At 41.1% G+C, this 23555-nt stretch overlaps 1 protein-coding gene across 3 annotated transcripts in view; it reads right to left on the bottom strand.

Moving 5' to 3' along the window:
• Nucleotides 1-3374: 3374 nt before the first annotated feature.
• PPCDC (phosphopantothenoylcysteine decarboxylase) overlaps nt 3375-23555 on the bottom strand; it is a 91781-nt gene continuing 71600 nt past the window's right edge. For all 3 annotated transcript variants that reach the window (XM_073579576.1, XM_073579575.1, XM_073579577.1), the window contains 2 exons: nt 5781-5949; nt 3375-3669 (listed from right to left, as the gene is read on the bottom strand). In XM_073579576.1, coding sequence (XP_073435677.1) covers nt 3590-3669; nt 5781-5949 — 249 coding nt within the window. In that variant the 3' untranslated portion in view covers nt 3375-3589. The remainder of the gene's footprint in view (nt 3670-5780; nt 5950-23555) is intronic.

The raw sequence follows: 23555 nt of genomic DNA, 5'->3' as shown, positions 1-23555 counted from the left end.
GAGATCTAAGGGAGAAATACCACTTATCATCCACCAAACAATATCCACCTTTTCAATACCTCAATCCTTAGGCACGCAAGATCCAATGGTAAAAGCTACAATATCCACCAATAGAAAGAATAGCATATATCTCTAGGTAATCTATGCCAAATGGCCCTCAATACTGTGGAGTGAAGCCTGAGACAGCAGTGACCCACTGGATATGGTGCAATAATTTTTTCAGTCATGCTGCTTATTCCTGCAGGGCTATTTAAGCTTGTTAGGGTGCAACATACAGGGGCAATTATATACATGTGGTTGCAACTCCCACATTAACTTGTTAAACCATGTTAAGGACCAAGGTATTTTTATGGGAGCAAATCATTTTGGTTATATACTATAAATACTCTTGTGCTATTTGCATATGAGAAATGCTGTATTTGCCTCTAGTAAACTCTAACCCTAGAGTTATTGCACTCAGTTTGTGTATATAATATGCATTGGGTTTTATTATTAACATAATCTGCAAGGTATCCACACTATGTTATGCCAATTATATTGCTAAAAGGTTTTTTTCTTTAGGTCATAATTATTTGTGGTGGAGTGTTACAGCTATGAGCTTTTGGTTCTATCTTGAACCTAATGATTTTTGTATGTCACATGTGTGACGAATTTTAATGTTTTTAACTGATTATGTGCTTGTCTTTTGTTTCTCAAAGATTGTTATATTTTTGGTACTAAAATTCTGCCTTAGGTGATCCCCTTTTTTGGCCCATTCCTTCCTTTTTTTTCTTTCTTTAAATTGTTACACATTTGTATGGGTCGGGTATTGATCCCTTGTCAGTGGTGCCCCATGTGTTTTCTTGATACAACAAAATTTACAAACCATTGTTTTAGGGACTACATCATATTTAATGTCATTTTGTGGGGTGTACATGACAGAAAATACCCAAAAGTGGCACCAAACTAAAAACTAGACCCCTCAAGGTGCTCAAAACCACATTCAAGAAGTTTATTAACCCTTTACGTGCTTCACAGGAACTAAAGCAATGTGGAAGGAAAAAATTAACATTTAACTATTTTTTGCAAAAAATTTAGTTCAGAACCAATTTTTTTTATTTTCACAAGTGTTAATAGAGAAAATCAACCACAAAATTTGTTGTACAATTTCTCCTGAATACGCAGATACCCCATATGTGGGGGTAAACCACTTTTTCAGCACACGGCAGAGCTTGCAAAGGATGGAGCGCCGTTTGACTTTTTCAACGCAGAATTGGCTGGAATTGAGATCGGATGCCATGTTGCATTCGGAGAGCCCATAATGTGCCTAAACAGTGGAAACCTCCAACAAATGACCCCATTTTGGAAACTAGACCCATTAAGGAACTTATCTAGATGTGTGGTGAGCACTTTGAACCTTCAAGTGCTTCACAGAAGTTTATAACGTAGAGACGTGAAAATAAGAAATCCATTTTCTTTCCACAAAAATGATCTTTTCGCCCCCAAATTTTTATTTTTACAAGGGTAACAGGAGAAATCATACCCCCACAGTTATTGTCGAATTTGTCCTGAGTATGCTGATACCCCTTATGTGGGGAGGAACCACTGTTTGGGCGCAGGGGAGAGCTTGGAAGGGAAGGAGTGCCATTTTGGAATGCAGACTTTGATGGAATGGTCTGCGGGCATCATGTTGCGTTTGCAGAGCCCCTGATGGGCCTAAACAGTGGAAACCTCCAACAAGTGACCCCATTTTGGAAACTAGACCCATTAAGGAACTTATCTAGATGTGTGGTGAGCACTTTGAACTTTCAAGTGCTTCACAGAAGCTTATAACGCCCGGGTGTGAAAATAAAAAAGTCATTTTTTCTACAAACATGATCTTTTCGCCCCCAAATTTTTATTTTTACAAGGGTAACAGGAGAAATCATACCCCCACAGTTGTTGTGCGATTTGTTCTGAGTACGCCGATACCCCATATGTGGGGGGGAACCACTGTGTGGGTGCATGGGAGAGCTCGGAAGGGAAGGAGTGCCATTTTGGAATGCAGACTTTGATGGAATGGTCTGCGGGCATCATGTTGCGTTTGCAGAGCCCCTGATGGGCCTAAACAGTGGAAACCCCCCACAAGTGACCCCATTTTGGAAATTAGACCCCCTAAGGAACTTATCTAGATGTGTGGTGAGCACTTTGAACCCCCAAGCGCTTCACAGAAGTTTATAAACCCAGAGCCGTGAAAATAAAGTCTTTTTTATTTCCACAAAAGTGATTTTTTTAGACCCAATTTTTAGACCCCCCAAAGTTGGTAAATAGTGGAAACCCCTCAATTCTTGCTCCAACCCTAACCCCAACACACCCTTAACCCTAATCCCAACCCTAATCCTAGTTCGCCCTAACCCTAAATCTAATCCTAGCCCTAAGCCTAGTCCAACCCTAACCCTAGCCCAACGCTAACCCTAAAGGAACACTGAAAAAAAAAAATATTTTCTTTATTTCGGTATGTTGGCCTAACTAAGGGGGTGATAAATGGGGGGATTCTGTACTATTTTGCTTATTTTGAGCACGATGATAGTTTACCATCATGATCAAAATGAATGAATGCAATCTGCCAGCCGGAGTCTGCAGATTCCCGGCGGGCGCACTGCGCATGCGCCCGCCATTTTCTCCGGATCCAAGATGGTGGCGCCCACCGGAGGATGCCGGCGAGACGCAGGACCACCGGGAGGGGACCATAGACCACGGAGAGGTACCGGAGGGGTATCGGGGACCCTAGTTCTCTCTCCTATGATGTGCGATCACATCAGAGGAAAGAGAAATTTAATGCACAATTGCGGCTTTTTTTTTTTTTTTTGCGGTCGCCGTTATAGGGCGAATCCCACACTGGGGGGCGCTATTCACTTTCTCCACAGCGCCGTGAATTAGCGGCGCTGTGGTTTTAGTACAGTTAAATACCGCCGTTAAAATTCGTATCGGCGGTCGCTAAGGGGTTAAAGATGTGTTTACCCTTTTTTTTCTATATTTTTATTTTGTAATCCAGGCAAAAAATGTACAGCAATTCCAGTTCATGTATGCATTGCCAATGTTGGCACAGAAGCTGTGCCCACACCATCAGCAGTGGGTGTAAACTGTCCCTGCAATGGCTAGGGTTAACTTTTATCCAAAACTTTTAACTCCTGAGTAGATAATATGCTCAGCAGCGATACCTGAGTGCTTTTACAGGAGGCATCTCCATTTTGAACCTTCAGGAAGCAACACATTTTAGATTTTGGAATATCTGCATTATAAAAGCCATAACCGGTTTGAGGCCAAATTATTTTAATGGTAAATTTATAATATATGACTTGATTTTAATATTTGTTTACTCGGTTGGTGTGAGCTCCTTCACAATGAACAATAACTCCTTCAGACATGTCTTTATTATTTATTCATTAAATCTCTATAAAACAGTTGTAGCCTCGAGGTTGGCTCAGAGCCTCCAAGCAATACTCACCCTGTGTTTACTTGAGTATTATATCATTGCTATCATTTCACTTTTGCATAAACTATTACTAACATTATTAACTCCTTCCTACTGTTAGAAAGCTGCGATACAACATAAGCCAGGTTTGTGACGTCACTGATGAGGCTGGTCTTTGGACAGAACCTCCACCACCTTCTCAAGGATAGAGCCGACTTCCGCCATTGCTCCAAGTCCTGTAGGGAGCAAAAAGAGCAAGTATAAAAACAGAAGATAAGAAGGACATAATGAAGATTTTTTTAATCTATGAGCAGTGACTAAAAATAACTGGCAAGATGTATATCTTTGTACCGTGTTAGCCAGTAGATAGAAAAACATTTAGATTTGAGAGTCCTCAGTGGTTGATACCTTTTAATGGCTAACTGAAAAGATGGTAACATATTGAAAGCTTTCAAGACTACGCAGGTCTCTTCATCAGATCTGAGGACTCTCAATTCTGAATATTTTACAAATAACTGACAACTTTCTAATTTTGAAGCCCAAAAATGCATGGTTTGATAACCTGTAAATATCAACATAAAAGTGGCCAATGGAACTGTAAATGGCCTTTTACATATAGCGACGCACCAGCGATAACGATAGCGATCCGACCAGGCACAGATCGCTGGTGCGTCGTTACGTGATCGCTAGATAGCTTTCAAACAGTCCAATCTCGTCAACGACTCTAGACAGATCAGCGATCTGCATAACTACCTCGTTGGTCGCTGAGTACCTTTTACATTACTTAACAGAAAGCGATTCAGACCTGCGTTCACACAAAAAGTATTTGGTGAGGTTTTGAAGTGGCAGATTTTCTTCAGCATTTCTTCTCCAATTAGGTTACTTGCATTTTTTTCATTGCGTTTTTTACATTAATTTCTATCGCTGTGGTTTGTCCCTTTTTGATTAGTCAGGTTTTTAGCAAAGCTAATTTTTATTTTTAAACTTTCAGGTATTTGGCCTTAACTAAACTTTATTGATAGTCATGTGTACATTACATTAGTTTTTAGCGCATTTCCGCAGCGGAAACACACTGAAATCAGATGTTTGCTTTTTATAATTGCGAATTTTCCGCATCTAAGTCTATGGGGAAAACCTGAATATAAAACTCGGTGTACCTGCAAGAGAAATTGACATGCTGCGGATTTGAAAAACTGGAACTGCTGGAAATATCCACATGTGTCCACTAGGGTGACCGCAAAAAATCGATGTCGGAATTTTGTCCGTCTGGACCCCACAAAACGATTCCCCTTTCCAGATATTGAGATAGCCAAAATTTGAGCTCGATCAAACGACGTTAACCCGTGCCGCTCGTCGCTCAAAGTTTTAAAAAATCCAAATTGAGGTATTTTAAGATTTAGGTATTTTGCATAGTCTGTTAGACTATAAAGAATGTGACAACAACATTGCAGAAATAGCCCTGACCAAATTTTCGAACCATTTGTGGTATTTGAATGCAGAGTTGGTGGGATTATCGTTTTTTGATCCCACCATTACAGACAATGAAAAGTTGTTAATGGCTAATAAATTGCTCAGTAGCACAGATGAACCATCAGAGCACGCTAGGGTTGTAAATCCAAAAGTTAGGAAAGAAAAATTAAAAGAGGTAGGAAGTAACCGACTTTAACGACTTTCTGACAAAAGATGAAGAACAAAAGCAATATGTCCTGCAAGTTGTAAGCAAATGCCGAGCATTATATTCTGACGTTTCAAAAACTACTTTAACAAAAGCTCTAGAATAGATTAGATAACTATGTTAAATTATCAACTCATGTAGGTTAGCGTGCTCTGATGGTTCATCTGTGCTACTGAGCAATTTATTAGCCATTAACAACTTTTCATTGTCTGTAATGGTGGGATCAAAAAACGATAATCCCACCAACTCTGCATTCAAATACCACAAATGGTTCGAAAATTTGGTCAGGGCTATTTCTGCAATGTTGTTGTCACATTCTTTATAGTCTAACAGACTATGCAAAATACCTAAATCTTAAAATACCTCAATTTGGATTTTTTAAAACTTTGAGCGACGAGCGGCACGGGTTAACGTCGTTTGATCGAGCTCAAATTTTGGCTCTCTCAATATCTGGAAAGGAGAATCGTTTTCTGGGGTCCAGACGAACAAGATTCTGACATTTTTTCCCCCCCATATGAGATCCGGTCACCCTAGTGTCCACTAAGGCAATAAGACACATCATGTCATACTGAAGTATCCCAGGTATAAACCCCAAAGTAACGCTGCAAGATTGTGATCAGCTGATTACCCAGGAACATACGGAAGTAGTGGTAGATGTGCTCTATAGCTGACCTTTGTCTCCACACATAAGGGTTTTTTCAATGCATGCAATCTCAACGTAGCCAAAATTGCGAAGACGCGCAATCTGTTCTGTAGTGATGGGATGATCCCACATGGCTGTGTTCATAGCTGGACAAAACAGCAATGGTTTCTTCAAGTCCCATGCACGAACTATGCAGGTCTGCAAAACAAAAGACATACAAGTCAGAACATAAATTAGACTAAGAGGATCTCCGCAATGAGTCCCAGAGCAGAAACCCCCCATCTATGATATCCTAGGAGAAACTTCACTTTAACACGCAGAAGGTGCAGGGAAATTGATATTCCGTATTACATATTTTATTATTTTGGATTAACTATTCAGCCATCCAGTAGTCAAAACCGGCAGATACGGTGGGATGTCCCAACTGAAAGCATCACGTAATATAGTCTTAAGGTACTGTCACACTTAGTGATGTACCAGCGATATGACGCGGTCAGGATCGCTGGTGCATCGCTAAGTGGTCGCTAGTGAGCTGCCACACAGGCAGATCTCACCAGCGACATCGCAGGGGTCGGGGGTCGCTACTTACCTGTCAGACGAGGTGATCCAGACGTCCTCCCGCCCGCCTCCACGCATCGCTCATCGTCACAGCAGGAAGCCCCAGCAGGAAGCTGACGACGAGAAACAGTCCAGGATGTTCTCACGCGATCAGCGATAACCAGCGGGGGAGCGGTCGGAGGTAAGTATCAGACATAGCGATATCGCTATAACGTCACAAAAACCAGTGACGTTATAGCGATATTGCTAGAGATATCGCTTAGTGTGACAGGCCCTTAAGACATAGACATCAGAAGGCAAAACCCAGGGTGGCACCAACTATCAGTGTATCACATGGTTTAGTCAGAAGAACAGGAGACTTTTTATTTTTTACCCCCCTTCTTTCAAGAGCCATACTGTAGCTATAATAGACCTGACAGAATATTAAATCTGCAGGTTGTCGGGCATCTAGGATATAGCGACCACAATATTGTACAGTTTCACTTGTCTTTCGCTAGGGGGACATGTCTGGGAGTCACAAAAACACTGAATTTTAGGAAGGCAAAGTTTGACCAGCTTAGGCCTGTTTCACACATCCGTTTTTTGATGTCAGTCAAAATCCGCCAATTTGCGAAAAAAAAAGGATCCGCCAAAAAAGGGGGGGAATCGTTTTTTCTCCCATAGACTTACATTAGCGGCGGATCTTGACTGACGGTCACCCGTCCCACCCGTTTTTTGGCGGGTCCGTCAAAATGTTATCGTCTCCCGGGCGGATGGGACGGACTTTTTCCGAGCGACGGTCCGCTAATTTCTATTGCGCATGCCCGGCAAATTCGCTGGAGCAGGGCTTTTAACCCCTGAATGGCATTCCGGAACAGTCGTGCAAAGAAAAAAAATTCTCTCTCTCCTTTCCAGGCTGCGGTTCCTTTAAATTTTCCCTCCAGCGGATATGTACACAACACGGATCCTGTAGCATCCGTTTAGCCCATGACGGAGGCGGATCCGTTTTTAACCGCTCTGGCGGATTTGCCTCCCGTCAAAATAACGGAAATGTGAAACAGGCCTTAGAGATGCCCTTAATCTGGTTGACTGGGACAATGTCATCAGAAATAAGAATACAGATAATAAATGGGAAATACCCTCCGTCAGGAACAATATCTTTACTAACGAGTTAGGGAATAATGTGCCTGTCAGGCGCAGGCTAGAAAAATACCTATAATATCTTTTTTGCAATTTTTGCAATTTCAGTGCTCTAAAAGTGATCAGTGACCTTCATAGGGATGTAATAAAAGAGACTACACATAATCAGGTGCAAAAAAAGACCATTTACTTAACAGAAAAGTAATAACTCTGAAATACAAACATTTCAAAACTCCTGCCAAATAGCCCCCAGTTTGACGCTGACAAATAACTCTATAAAGAAAATTTAGGGAAACAAACTTAATTTTAAGGTACCTAAAAGTAATACTACACACGTATTCATTCAGAATTAGATCCTGAAGTTTCCCCAGAAAAAAACACATTTGCAGAGCAAAGAAGAGCAAGAATTACACATCATTTTTGCATGTGTCAGGCAGATTGCATTATGACATTTGTGACATTCATAATTAGAAAGCCTTCTGTTTCCGCTTTCCGTGGTGCATCTCCTTCTTTTGGGAGATGGTGGATTTTCACTATCATCTTCTGGGCGGAATAATTTGAGCTGAACTTGAAGGCGAGAGGGGATACCGATAGTTTTCATACTTCTCCTGCGTAGCTCTCCAAGCACTAGTTCATGGGCCAGTTTTTTCAGATAGACTCGTCTACGGAGTGGTTCAAGCTGGTTTTCAAGGTAAATGACTTGTGAATTTATACCACCCAAATTCAACATAGTGAAAAATATGACCATCGGCCAGCGCTTGGTGTTTCTGCTGATGCTGAAAGTTGAGCACATCTGATCAGCTGTATCAACACCCCCTTTGGTTGCATTATAAAATGTAATTATCTCCGTATTTTTGTGCCTCAGACCCAGGATCAATGGCACCATCATTATGAAGTGTTGAGAGAAGTACATTTTTTTTTCGCGTGGTACATAGGAAACCAAAACCTTTCCATTATGGAATGCAAACATACTGCTGTACTGTTTTCTCCCTTTCACACTTACAAACTGTGTAGGCAATTGTTTTTTATTTTTTCTTACAGTTCCGACATATGAAAGCTTCTGCATTTTCAGATAATCAATCAGATCACAATTTGAAAACCAATTGTCAGCTGTTATATTGTGATCCGATCCAAATAAGGGCTCAGCCATTCTTTTTACAACATCACTGGGTTTGTTGCTGACACAGTAAGGACCTTCTGGTTGTTTTCCTGCATAAATTTCAAGGTTGAATGTGTAGGTCTTACTGGCATCAACAAGGGCATAAATTTTCATTCCGTATTTGCTAGGCTTTGATGGAATGTATTGACGAAACGCACATCTACCACGAAAACCAGGGAGCATTTCGTCAATAGTAAGATTCGCCCCAGGGCAATAGCTTTTCTTACAGTTTTCCACAAATTTTTGGAATAAATTGCAAATTGGAGCAAGTCGGTCATATGTTTTACGTTCGGTTCGGGTAGTTCTCTCGTCAAACCGAAGGCAACGAATTAGAACCTTGAATCTTTTTAGAGACATAACAAGGCCAAATTTTTCAATTCCATCACTATCTTTACTCCAAAGTTCCTCCAAACTTTGTCGATTTGCCCTATAAGCTCCTGCAAGGTATAACAATCCAAAAAAGCACGCAGTTCTATTTCATCTGCGGCCTTGATGATGCTGTTGCAGATGAACTTGTCCTTTATAATGTCTATATATTGGTTTGTGTATGAGACAATAGAGTCCAGAATGTCATCTGTGAAACTATTCCAGCATTCAGCTTCAGTTTTTGCATTACTTGCTGTTCCTATAACTGCAGGAAGGTGAGTGATAATGTTTTGAGTTTCCCTACGTTTTTTCATGGGTGGCTTCTTGTTCCATTTGTTTTTTTTTTATCTTTTCCCATATAATATGATTCTTCATCTTCTTCATCCTCATCACTGTCACCATCTTGCTCTGTTTCAGAATCAATTTCACATACTTCCACCTCATCATGAGAATCAATCTCACTTTCTTCTCCTAAATCCTCAATCAGTGTGGGATCTGCATCATCATAATCATCTAACAGCATGTTTCTCACTTCCTCAACATGAAGGGGTTCTGATAAATTATACATTTTCCTCTCCATTTCAGCAGATAATCTGAAGCAAGAGAAAGAATATGTGTTAGGGAACAATGTGCCTGAGAAGCACACTTTCATTTGTAATCTGCCTTTCTATGAAATCTCCACACACTTTGCACTATCCATTCATAAAACAAGCTAAATAAACAATTGTGATGACTAAAAACATAAAATACCAACCTTATAAAATGTGACATGTTCGGGAACAATGAGCCTGAGAAGCCAGCACAGTTATATCTGCCCTCCTGAAGCTTTGCAATCCAACTGTGGAATCAGGTTTCACACAGCAGCTAGAGCCAGGAAGCAGAGGGAGGGGATTTCATAACAATCTGGTGAGGAGGGAGAAATGAAAGGAAAATAGAAGAGCCTGTCAGGCACATTAGTCCCGTCCGAGGGTTAAGAACATCCTAAATAAGCACTGTAAGCGGTTTATACCTTGTGGGAACAAAAGGATGAGAAATAGGAAAAACCCAATGTGGCTAAACAAAGAAGCAAGAGGGGCAATTAACAGTAAAAAGAAGAATATTTAGAATTGAGGGTCCTCAGTGGTTGATAGCTTTTAATGGATAACTGAAAAGATGGTAACACATTGCAAGCTTTCCAGACTCAGGTCTCTTCATCAGGCTAGACAAATACAAAATTTGAAGAATTACATATTTATACACAAAACAGCACAGAAATAATGCAATATATAAGACAAGAGACTTGAAGCAGAATTGTCATTATGGGAGAGGGATAAACATAAATATTGGAGCAGTTCATAGATAAAGACTGTGAAAGTTTTATTGCCCTCTGATTGGGGTCTGGTTCTGTGTTGTGTGATGACTCCAGAAGGACTGAAGAGCAAATTCCTTAATTGATGTAAAAAGACATAAATCCATGTGACACATTCATTCCTGCACTGTGTCAAAACTGAGTGTGTCTATCCCTCTCCCATAATGACAGTGCAGTAAAAAAAAAGAAAGCATTTAAACTACTAAAGCAGAATGGCACCATTGAAGCTCTAAAAAAACTATAAGGAGAAAAATACTTTATCTAAAAATCTAATTAAAGCTGCCAAAAAGGAAACAGAGAAGCACATTGGTAAGGAGAGTAAAACTAATCCCAAACTGATCTTCAACTATATCAATAGTAAAAGAATCATAAGTGAACGTGTAGGCCCCTTAAATAATTGTGAGGAAAGAATGGTTGTAGATGATGAGGAAAAAGCTAATATATTAACCACCTTCTTCTCCACGGTATTCACGGTGGAAAATAAAATGCTAGGTGAAATGCAGAGAGACAAAGAAAACCCTATATTAAGGGTCACCAATCTAACCCAAAAAGAGATGCGAATAAGATAAATAAGAATAAAATAGATAAATCTCTGGGTCCGGTTGGCATACACCCACGAGTACTAAGAGAACTAAGTAATGTAATAGACAAGCCATTATTTCTTATATTTAGGGACTCTATAGCGACGGGGTCTGTTCCACAGGACTGGTGCGTAGCAAATGTGGTATCAATATTCAAAAATGGCTCTAAAAGTGAACCTGGAAATTATAGGCCAGTAAGTCTAACCTCTATTGTTGGTAAAATATTTGAAAGGTTTCTGAGGGATGTTACTCTGGATTATCTCAATGAGAATAACTGTTTAACGCCATATCAGCATGGGTTTATGAGGAATCGCTCCTGTCAAACCAATCAGTTTTTATAAAGAGGTAAGCTATAGACTGGACCAAGGTGAGTCATTGGACGTTGTATATCTTGATTTTTCCAAAGCGTTTGATACCGTGCCACACAAGAGGTTGGTACACAAAATGAGAATGCTGGTTCTGGGGGAAAATGTGTGTAAATGGGTAACTGGCTTAGTGATAGAAAGCAGAGGGTGGTTATAAATGGTATATTCTCTAACTGGGTCGCTGTATCCAGTGGGGTACCGCAGGGGTCGGTGTTGGGACCTATTCTCTTCAACATATTTATTAACGATCTGGTAGAAGGTTTACACAGTAAAATATCGATATTTGCAGATGATACAAAACTATGTAAAGCAGTCAATACAAGAGAAGATAGTATTCTGCTACAGCTGGATAAGGATAAGTTGGAAACTTGGGCCAGAAGGTGGCAGATGCGGTTTAACAATGATAAATGTAAGGTTATACACATGGGAAGAAGGAATCAATATCACCATTACCCACTGAATGGGAAACCACTGGGTAAATCTGACATGGAGAAAGACTTTGGGATCCTAGTACCTGGAGCAGCCAGTGCCAGGCAGCAACTGCCAAGGCAAACAGGATCATGGGATGCATTAAAAGAGGTCTGGATACACATGATGAGCGCATTATACTGCCTCTGTACAAATCCCTGGTTAGACCACATATGGAGTACTGTGTACAGTTTTGGGCACCAGTGCTCAGAAAGGATATAATGGGACTAGAACGAGTAGAAAGGAGGGCAACAAAATTAATAAAGGAGATTAGGGAACTACAATACCCAGAGAGATTAGCAAAATTAGGATTATTTAGTCTAGAAAAAAAGACGACTGAGGGGCGATCTAATAACCATGTATGGGGACAATACAAATATCTCTCTGAGGATCTGTTTATACCAAGGAAGGTGACGGTCACAAGGGGGCATTCTCTGCATCTGGAGGAGAGAAGGTTTTTCCACCAACATAGAAGGGGATTCTTTACTGTTAGGGCAGTGAGAATATGAAATTCCTTGCCTGAGGAGATGGTGATGGCAAACTCAGTTGAGAGGTTCAAGAGAGGCCTGGATGTCTTCCTGGAGAGTAATGATATTATATTTTACAGTTATTAGGTTCTTTAGAAGGACGTAGATCTGGGGATTTATTCTGACGGACTATAGGCTGAACTGGATGGACAAATGTCTTTTTTCGGCCTTACCAACTGTGTTACTATGTAGTTATTTTTCCATTGAACACTGGTGCACATTTCGTTTAAACACCAATGTCAAAGACTGACAGCAGTGTTAGATACAGGAAAGATATATCTTTGTAGCGTGTTAGCCAGTAGATAGAAGAATATTTAGAATTGAGAGTCCTCAGTGGTTGATACCTTTTAATGGCTAACTGAAAAGATGGTAAAAAATTGCAAGCTTTCAAGACTACTCAGGTCTCCTCATCAGGCATAGACTAATACAAAATCTGAAGAATCACATATTTATGCACAACACAGCACAGAAAGAAATAATGCAACAGATAAGACAAGTAACATGAAGCAGAATTATCATTATGGGAGAGTGATAAACAGTTGTGGCCATTATTTCTTTCTGTGCTGTGTTGTGCATATATATGTGATTCTTCAGATTTTGTATTAGTCTGCCTGATGAAGAGACCTGACTTGTCTCGAAAGCTTGCAATTTGTTACCATCTTTCCAGTTAGCCATTAAAAGGTATCAACCACGGAGGACTCTCAATTCTAAGCAGTGTTAGAGACGTTTAATATCAATGATAGGAGCTTAGCTCTGGCCACTGCTGTAAATGAACCTGTCAGCAGGATATTGCTAAGTAAACTACAGACATTGTCATGTTGCCGCTGTTATACTGATTAAAATGGTACCCGAGTTGAAGAAATCTGTCATATGGTTCTTTTGTAATCAGTATTAGAAGTTCTCAGTTAATTATATGTCCGTGCTCCGGGGCAGGACTGTAGGTAGAGTCTTATCTTCCTGCTCTAGACCAGAGAAACCAAGAAGAGACCTGCCCACAGGCTGCCTGGAAACCCAAACATGTTCCTTCATCATAGAGAAATACTGTTTGTGCTTCGGGGCAGCCTGTGGGCAGGTCTTTCCTTGGTTTCTCTGGTCTAGAGCAGGAACTGAGAACTTCTAACACTGATTACACAAGAACCACAAGATGGATTTCTTCACAGAAGGTATCATTTTAATCAATATAACAGCGCCAACCTGACAATGCCTGTAGTTTACCTAGCAAAATTCTGTTGACAGGTTCACTTTAAGACCACTCAGCTCCTGAGACTTCTCCCAACGCTGTCACCCCCGCAATCATGTACATGTAAGTGATTTTGCATTAAGGGGTGGTCCACTACAATGTATTGATGACTTATCTGTGGGATAAGTCATCAATATCTGATCTGTCATCAATAGGAGCTGGTTGGCAGTATCCGACAGCAGATCAGTATGTTCAGATCCATACAGTATACATCTGTAGCTGGTAACAGCTGATCGCTCATCAATAACATTGTAGTAGAAACCCACTTTGATGATAACCATTTTTATCTTGTTTTTGTGAGTATATAAAAGTTTTCACCGTTTTCTATATGAGAAGTGTCTGCACTAGATCTCTATATCAAAATACAATGCGGATTACCTGCAAACTCTAATGCCATCAGTATTGTGGATGTTCTGATAGGGAATATAGATTGTGAGCTCCAGTGGGGATAGCAAAGCGCTGCAGAATATGATGGAGCTATATAAGCAAAGCATAATAAATAAAGTGACATGGATTTTATCTTCTGCTCTGCATTTTTGTAGATAAAGGGTGGTGAAAGTCTTCAATGTCAAGAGACTGAACTCTCCATGTTCCCCATGTGGCCACCTCAGTTGCTTGTGATTGAATTGTTAGTAAAAAAAAAAAAAAAAAAGGTCACTTTCCATCTCAGAGAGAGACGAATCTGGGAATATACATGAATGACAGCCTTTGATGGACTGAGAACAGGAACATGTGTCACATGGACTTACATAAATTAATGAAGGTGACCTCATAGTGGCATCAAAACCATAGAGTAGATCTGTATCTGAGGCCAATAAAACTTTAACACTTCTTATCTATGAAATGCTCCAATATATTCATTGCCCGTTTACTCCCCTCTTTGTACTGACAGATGGGCTTTATGATACTTGTCTTATTTACCACACTATTCCTATGTCTTTGTGGTTATTAGTGTCACTCCAAATCATAACCGATACAGAGAGGTAAGTAGTCTCATAAGCTTCACCGTCACATTAAGATTTTACTTACATAAATAAGTAACTACATATGGCTGGTTTATATTACATGCGTGCATGCCCTCTGGTGGTATATTAGTGCTACTTAACGTGATACTGCAAAAGATTCTCTATTAACTAAATTAATAATAGAGATTCGATTCAAAATTTACATCAAGGTCTCTCCAAACTCCAGCTCCATTACTCTTAGGGTAGGTTCACATATGCGTATTTTTCGTCAGAGTGCAGACAGTGAAAAAGTTGACACAAACGGGGGAAATGGTATTCAATGGGGCGGTGTAGATCTTTTTTCCAATGGCCAATTTTGTATACGAAAAAAAAATTGCAGCATGCACTACTTTCTTCTGTATGTCAGGTCAGACTCGCCCATTCAAGTCTATGGATGCACAGAAAATAATGGATCTCACGTGAGCCTTGCAGCCAATCAGCAGCTGCTATACAGCTGCTGCACTCTCACTAGCCTCATCCTCAGACGAATGTTAGACAAGCAGGAGAATTGACAGCATGTTAGCCCAATAGCGGCCACTGAGTGTCTACAGGGCCCACGTGGCATAAAAAAAAATTACTCGAGACCAGGCGCCAACGTCATATCTGTGATTTTTATTCTACAAGGACTACTTTTTTATAAAAAGGGATTCTGCAGGTAGTTGCCTACCCCATTAACGGTTTATGTGTAAGGGCTCATTCACACGTTCGACTTTTGCACACGAGTGCTCTCCGTGATTTTCAGATAGCACTAGTACCAGTGACAGTCTATGAAGCCATTCACTAGTCTTCGGAAAATCACAGAGACATGTCACATATTAATCAGAGTCGGATCAAAATCGGCAATGCAAGTCAATGGGTCCATGAAAAAAAATCAGACAGCACTCGAATGGCATCCAAGTGCGATCCGATTTTCATGGGCTGTGAAAATGGAGGAGAGTTGTTTTTTTTTTAAATTTCTCCATGTACAAGAAAGTCGGATGGCACTCTGACCACACTCTGATCAGAATGGAACCTCTCCTGATCCGGTTCAGGATGATGGTTAACACTTGGTGTCGTCTCCCATTGACAGAACCATCCTAATTAAGATGGTGCTGATGCCGCAGCTTCTTTATCTTTTACATAATGCTCCAGTTGGGATCCATATGCCCTTTTTTTTAGGAAAATTAATACTCTATTCAAATTAATTCAAATTGGAAGGATGGTGGTGGAGTAGATGTTCCTGACCCGTGGTTATATTATATTGCATCTCAGATGCAACACTTTCGGGGATGGGGGAAGGGTGGGCTATATGATGCAGGAGGTTACCTGGTAAAGAAGAGTACAGTGGCAGCATTTAGTGCGATCTCTGGAGGTTGGACGCTTGCAAGTGAATAAAGTGAGACATCCAACACTTGCCATTATTTTTAAGGTTTGGGATAGAGGCAAATATTTGCTTGGGATGTCGTGATGCACGGAATATTTACCCCTTTGGCATAATCCAGGTTTATAGGAGATACCTAGACATTAGGTGTGGGAGAAGAGGGGTGTATACAGTTGTGGCCAAAAGTATTAACACCCCTGCAATTCTGTCAGATAATACTCAGTTTCTTCCTGAAAATGATTGCAAACATAAATTCTTTGGTATTATCTTCATTTAATTTGTCTTAAATGAAAAAACACAAAAAGAATTGTCCTAAAGCTAAATTGGATATAATTCCACACTAAACATAAAAAAGAGGGTGGACAAAAGTATTGGCACTGTTCGAAAAGTCATGTGATGCTTCTCTAATTTGTGTAATTAACAGCACTTGTAACTTACCTGTGGCACCTAACAGGTGTTGGCAATAACTAAATCACACTTGCAGCCAGTTGACATGGATTAAAGTTGACTCAACCTCTGTCCTTGTGTGTACCACATTGAGCATGGAGAAAAGAAAGAAGACCAAAGAACTGTCTGAGGACTTGAGAAACCAAATGGTGAGGAAGCATGAGCAATCTCAAGGCTACAAGTCTATCTCCAAAGACCTGAATCTTCCTGTGTCTACCGTGCGCAGTGTCATCAAGAAGTTTAAAGCCCATGGCACTGTGGCTAACCTCCCTAGATGTGGACGGAATTAAAAAATTGACAAGAAATTTCAACGCAAGATTGTGCGGATGATGGATAAAGAACCTCGACTAACATCCAAACAAGTTCAAGCTGCCCTGCAGTCCGAGGGTACAACAGTGTCAATCCATACTATCCGTCGGCGTCTGAATGAAAAGGGACTGTATATGGTAGGAGACCCAGGAAGACCCCACTTCTTACCCCGAGACATAAAAAGCCAAGCTGGAGTTTGCCAAAACTTACCTGAAAAAGCCTAAAATGTTTTGGAAGAATGTTCTCTGGTCAGATGAGACAAAAGTAGAGCTTTTTGGGCAAAGGCATCAACACAGAGTTTGCAGGAGAAAAAAAGAGGCATTCAAAGAAAAGAACACGGTTCCTACAGTCAAACATGGCGGAGGTTCCCTGATATTTTGGGGTTGCTTTGCTGCCTCTGGCACTGGACTGCTTGACCATGTGCATGGCATTATGAAGTCTGAAGACTACCAACAAATTTTGCAGCATAATGTAGGGCCCAGTGTGAGAAAGCTGGGTCTCCCTCAGAGGTCATGGGTCTTCCAGCAGGACAATGACCCAAAACACACTTCAAAAAGCACTAGAAAATGGTTTGAGAGAAAGCAGTGGAGACTTCTAAGGTGGCCAGCAATGAGTCCAGACCTGAATCCCATAGAACACCTGTGGAGAGATCTAAAAATGGCAGTTTGGAGAAGGCACCCTTCTAATATCAGGGACCTGGAGCAGTTTGCCAAAGAAGAATGGTCTAAAATTCCAGCAGAGCATTGTAAGAAACTCATTGATGGTTACCGGAAGCGGTTGGTCGCAGTTATTTTGGCTAAAGGTTGTGCAACCAAGTATTAGGCTGAGGGTGTAAATACTTTTGTCTGGTCCATTTTTGGAGTTTTGTGTGAAATGATCAATGTTTTGCTTTTTGCTTCATTCTCTTTTGTGTTTTTTCATTTAAGATAAATTAAATGAAGATAATAATAACAAAGAATTTGTGTTTGCAATCATTTTCAGGAAGAAATTGACAGAATTGCAGAGGTGTCAATACTTTTGGCCACAACTGTATCTAGTATCCCAACTACTTCAGGGCAATATTTTAAGAACTTTCAATGAATTCAATCTGAATTTGCAGTCCTGCCCGAAACCATTAATTAACACTTACAACTAAGGCAATCATATGAGAATCTGGCAAATTTCACATACGAGTGAGTATATGTGCACACAGGTATCTGAGGAGGTTTATTTGAGCGGACCCGCTCCAAAATTCTCCTAAAACACTGCTTCAAAAACTCTTACAATTCATTTCTGTAGGAAATCCACATCCTTGTTCATATGAGGAGTTTCAGTTTTTTTTTTCTTCCCCTGAAAAGGTTTTAAAAAACACCTGTTGGAAAAAAAGCTTTTCAACACGATCCCAAACATCTCCAAACTTGGCACTTGTGAAAGAAATAGTTACATTTCTCTTGAGTTACTCTTAGTGGTTATCATCCATCTCCACAATATCCTTATTGTGCAATATTTGGCCTTGACCGGGTGGGAGTTTGGCTGCTCAGATGGAGATAAATTCCCCTTTTGGAATTTGAAAGTCTAGATTGATATTACTGCCAAGAACAAACTGTTTTTGGGACGCAGTTCAGACGCCATAAAGATAGTATAATAATATCACGGACCCAGTATTTCTGCCAAATCATTGTCTTTACCAATAGTTATGCAACCATTATACAATCTCTTATGTAACCAATCAAAAGGCTGAAAAGAACGCTTCAGGAAAAAACTTTTCAAAACAGATTCAGAAAAAGAAATTCCTCCAAAAACAGCAAAGTTTACTGAAGTATTTTCTAATGGTCTAAAAAAAACCCTATATTTACATATTTTTAAGCCATATGCACACAGCGTGTATATTGCTCAGTGCAACCGACGCCATTTTACTAAAGGCCACCATTAGATAAATCTGCGCAAGTGCCGCCTGCGGCTAGCACGAATAGCTGGCTTCAGTAAAATGGCGCCGTTTGGACAGAGCAATCTACCCATGCGCAGCCGCCATTTTACTGAAGACTTCCGACTTCCAAGAGCCTAATCTGCGCAAGCATCCCTGTGACTGGAACTAATGGTTAGCTTCAGTAAAATCTGCGCAAGTGCCTCCCTCGACCAGGACCTAGGACGGCGCTGGAGCAAAATTTTACATAAAGAAGAAGCGAGACCCAGACATAACAGAGGGGACAACACAAGCTGAAGACCCTACCCACAGGCCCATCCACAAGCCCACCCTGATGTACGTAGATATGAATACAAGCAAACTTCAAACACTGATTACAGAATATCTACAAAACAGATTTCTTCACCTGAAGCATCATTTTAACCAGTATAACAGCATCAATGCAGTCCTGTATGTACTTTTCTTAGTAAAATGCTGCTGACAGGTTCTCTTTAACCCCTTCACGACACATGACATACAGTTACGTAACATGTCGGCGCCATGATTTTAATGTGGGCTTGGAAGCCGAGCCCACATCTTCGCCGGCAGATGAAGGCACAGCCATTAATTGCGCCTAACAACCATGTTTTAATCTCTAACAGCGGCATTTAAGTGGAAAAAGTCCCCAGGCAGGCACATAGAGAACATACAAACTTCATACAGAAGTTGTCCTTGATTGGTTCAAAGTTCATTAAAGCAGACAATTTGATCATAACATTCGTGTTTAAATAGTAAAAGGAACAAAACTTTTACCTTAACAATTGCAGACTGTCACATTATGGAAAGAGTCAGACATGTTTAAAATACTATTTCTGATATTCCCAGAAAGATTGTTTGTCCCTCACCTGGCATCAGTGTATGGGCAGTCTGAAAGACTAACATAAAATATGCATCAAAACGTGGATGACTGTATCGTGTTAGCCACTGTTAGGAACGGCGGAACGCACTAAATAAAAATAATAATAAAGTGCGTTCGCCGCTCGGGGTCCACTGTGCAGTAGGTGATATAACCGCTGCTAAGTGGTGGCAGGAGCAATATGGCGGAAACGCGAACAGGGTTAAACTTCACCCAGGTGCGCAGAGCAATCTCAGTTAATTCACAGAGATGCCAAATAAGTACAAACACAAAAGACTGAGCCTGTTGAGGTCACAGTACTCAGTAAAAACGCACACACGGTATCAGGTCACAGGAGTAGCCCAAGATGGCGGCACTACGCCCGTCTAGACCTACCGTGTGCGGAGCGTCGCAACTGCAAACGCAAAGGGGCTGCTACTGCAGCGCGGCGTGGACACTGCCGCTAAACGACAAGGCTAAGGCGCAAACGCAATGTCGGACGCTAGCAGCAGTGGATGTTGCAGCAGAGGAGCGCTGGCGCTGATTCTGACTCAGTCCCTAACCACATACGTAATATCAGAGGGAAGGGGTTTTATAATGAGTCATTCACCAGAATCATACATCCGTCCTCATACACACAGCAGCAAGTCTATACTAGCACATGGCGGAACAGCCATGCGCGCCTTTTATATCAGCCGGGACCTTCCGCAAGCTTCCAGATCTCTGAGATGGACCAATGAGATCTGGAGCGGGACCTGAGCACATGACTCCCGATCTCCAATGGGAGATCGTCCCATGAGCATGCTCAGTAGGAGGACAGCAGGACTTAGCCTCAGGAGAGATTTGCTGCAAGGCAATCTCCTCTGCAGTAGATAAACAGCAGGAGACTGCAGAATGTGAGGGTCTGGATCCCTGCGGAGTAAACGCAGAAATCCGACACCTAACAAGCCACTGTATGACTGCATCAGCATAAATGTTTAGAAGCCATCGTTCCTTCAACGACTGCTCAATTAATCTACCTCTGTCTAATGCATATTAACAAAACATGATCTGGACTGACAGAATGCTGTATGTCAAACTATGAACATGATGAACGTGCATGGTAAAGTGTATAAAGTGTTGCTATGCCACACTCGCCTCTTTGGACCACTCAGGTAAAGTGTAAATCGGTTAGAGACACATTCCCTTTCAATTTTACAAAAAATTTGGATTCTCCTGAATCTAAAATTTTTTATGATTCGCTTAATGCAATTACAGCCAAATGGCTGCCCTGGTACCACACCTCCATGAAAGGTATTCTTCTTTCTTCTGGAATTGTGCACAATATCCTCTTTGGCCATTTTCTCTTTGACGGGGCTTCCAGAGTAGGCCTCTGATGTCACAACTGGGGCATCTTAATAAGGGTCACCCATGCTGCAGATTAGAGGTCCTTGTGCAACACATGCCATGAAGTTTGAGGCCTACTAAGTACTGGAAGACAAGGTGCAGAGAAGAATCTGGAAGACAACTTCACGACAATGGCAAAGGAAAGAAATGGCCAAAGGTTGCGTCACAGAGGGTCATATAAAGAGCCGAGGGGAGGGACAGATGAGCAGTGAGGTGAGAATTGTTAATTTTTTTTTCTCCCAACAATAGACCCCAGAGCACAATAAGGAATATTGCATTCACACCGAATAACTTCAATGTGAATCAAACTGTCTTGCCAAATTTGAGAAAACTACCAAATTAAAATTGTCAGATTCACAAATTACCCAATTGGACACAGAACAATAACACATATTGAATAATGAAGTTACATGACTTTGTAGACTTGTAAAATCTGAAAAGCTGTAATTTTATGCCGCCTATAAAAATGATCAGAGCCATGCAATATTTTCTTTTCCAACTCTGGGTCAGTATATATAATAATACTATTTTTGCATAGCAGAGATGCAGTGTTTAACCTTTCCACGATCGCCGATACTAAATATACGTTGGCGCTCACTTGGCACGACCGCTGTTTGGTCGTTTGGGAATACAGTCCAGGATTCCAGCACTAAATACCACTTCAGACCAGCGAAATCATCAGAACATGATTGGTTCAGGTCACAAAGATGTTATTCCACTGTAAGCCAGCCCCTAGCTGTCTTATCTTCTAGATGCCGTGATCAATAGAATTCATGGCATTTAGAATGTTGTGAGAGGGAGTGAGCATCCCCTCTCAAGCCAAAGGCATCCTTGCGATGTGGTCCCAGTGGTAGTAAAGGCTAAAGGCCCTTCCAGGTCTTCCGGCTACCGTGGCCTGTTAGAATTGCTGATTTTTTTTATTGTTCTGCCTCCCAAAGCTCCGAAAAGAAAGCAATCAAAAAATTTAATGATGCAAAAAATATAAACAAGTACTTTTAGTGTGTAAAAGTAGCAAACCCCCCCAAAAACCTGATATGAATATGGTATCACTGTAATAGTACTAGCTTTAGGAATAAAGCAGTCATATCAATTATACCACACAGTGAACGGCATAAAAAATAAAGAAAATCAATTCTATAACTGCTGCTGACTCCCACAGATAGCAGTAAGGCCTGGTTCACATTTACCCTTTGCTCTACGCTGAACACTTACATCGGGGTTTTCAGCTCTATCTCAAAAAAACATGATTCTGATGGAAGATTCCCTATAATAAGGCAGATTGAGTCACTTTGCACTCTGTCCACGGGGTCAGCTTTTTTTTAAGACATGCAGTCAACCACAATTTTATGCACCAATGAAAACATGGAAGGAGATCCCTCAGGACAAAATCTGCCGCCTTATCAGGAGCATGCAAGAGGCATTGTAGCGAGGTCATAAAGGCACATAGAGGCCGAACACACTACTGAGCACCATTTCCTTGTATTGAAGCATTTCCACTGAAGTTGGATCAACCTGTAATTTGATTTTGCACTTTGATTTTGAGTATCATTCCAAATCCAGATCTCCATGGGATGGTAATTTTGATTTACATTGATCATTTTTACATTTTATCATTTACAAACCAGGAAATGAAGCTTGAGGGAGATAATTTGCATATTCTTGGTGCATTCTGGAAAGAATGAAGAGTCCCCGGGAGGCTGAGGATCTTTGGGTATAGCTGGATAAAGCTGCTTTGAGGAAATAGTCAACGTCAATCTTTACAACAGTTGAATAACAATTAATTTGTTTCAACATGGAGGAGATTACACATATGATGTGCTGCAATGTTTGCTATATGTTTACAGACTTTATAAATAAAAAATTAGCACTAGTGCCCTCAGCGACAGAGACAAGGTTAGGATATGAAGCTGCAGGAAAATTTTGGATTCTGTGTGTGCAATCCAAAGAACGTAGTATAACAAAATAAAATATCAAGTAGTTTGCCGCGCTACTCCTACAGATAGTACCTTCAACTAACGGCTAAAACACAGATATCAAAACCTCACTAACGGCTGGTGCTGCCAAATGAAAACAGTCCCAGTATGAAGTGGTGCACTATGTGCTAGAACTGCACTATAGGATGTCCACCAATTATATCAATAATAATTGTGGTTCCGGAGCTGAGCGTCCAGGAGTACTTGCGCAGAGCCAGGGGAGCCCCGGCCGGTGGCGTCCCTGGTTGCGCGGCAGGAAAAAACGGTCAACAATGTTGGCAGGTGTGTGACGTCACTGAGCTATGGAGTGTAACGAAGGCCAAAAAAGCTACCTGCGCAAGTACTCCTGGGTGCTCATTAGTAAGCAAGGACTCTCAGGACATCCACATCGCACCCTGCAAGAACGATAGATGTTATCCTAGGGCCGGAGCACCACCACCACAGGTAGATCATTAAACACCTGAAGCAGTATTTGAGCTCACAATCAGCTGTTTGGAATTGCATATGTTTTCCATTCAGAGACAGTAAGCAGAGGAAGATGTACAGGTTAGATCTCATGTATACATAAGGCCTATATTAGCATTTCTGTCCTGCGTCTGGTGGGGGCATGTGTGTTTCTATTCCTCTCTGCAGGGGGCATACCTAATACACAACCCTGCAGACAGGCTTGAGATTGGGCTTCTGGAACATTCTTAGCAAATGTTTAAAGGGGGAGGATGTGAACACTCCTGCCCATTCAGGGGGCTGATCCCAGGAGAGGGAGAATAAGCCACATGTTTAGTAAGGGAGTTGGTACAGTGGCATCAAAAGGGTGAGG

Source organism: Dendrobates tinctorius, unplaced genomic scaffold, assembly GCF_039654945.1.
Source record: "Dendrobates tinctorius isolate UK_male_01 unplaced genomic scaffold, ASM3965494v1 ptg000062l, whole genome shotgun sequence".
NCBI lineage: Eukaryota > Metazoa > Chordata > Amphibia > Anura > Dendrobatidae > Dendrobates > Dendrobates tinctorius.
Note: the sequence above shows the minus strand (reverse complement) of the source record. Positions and strands in the feature narration are given on the sequence as shown.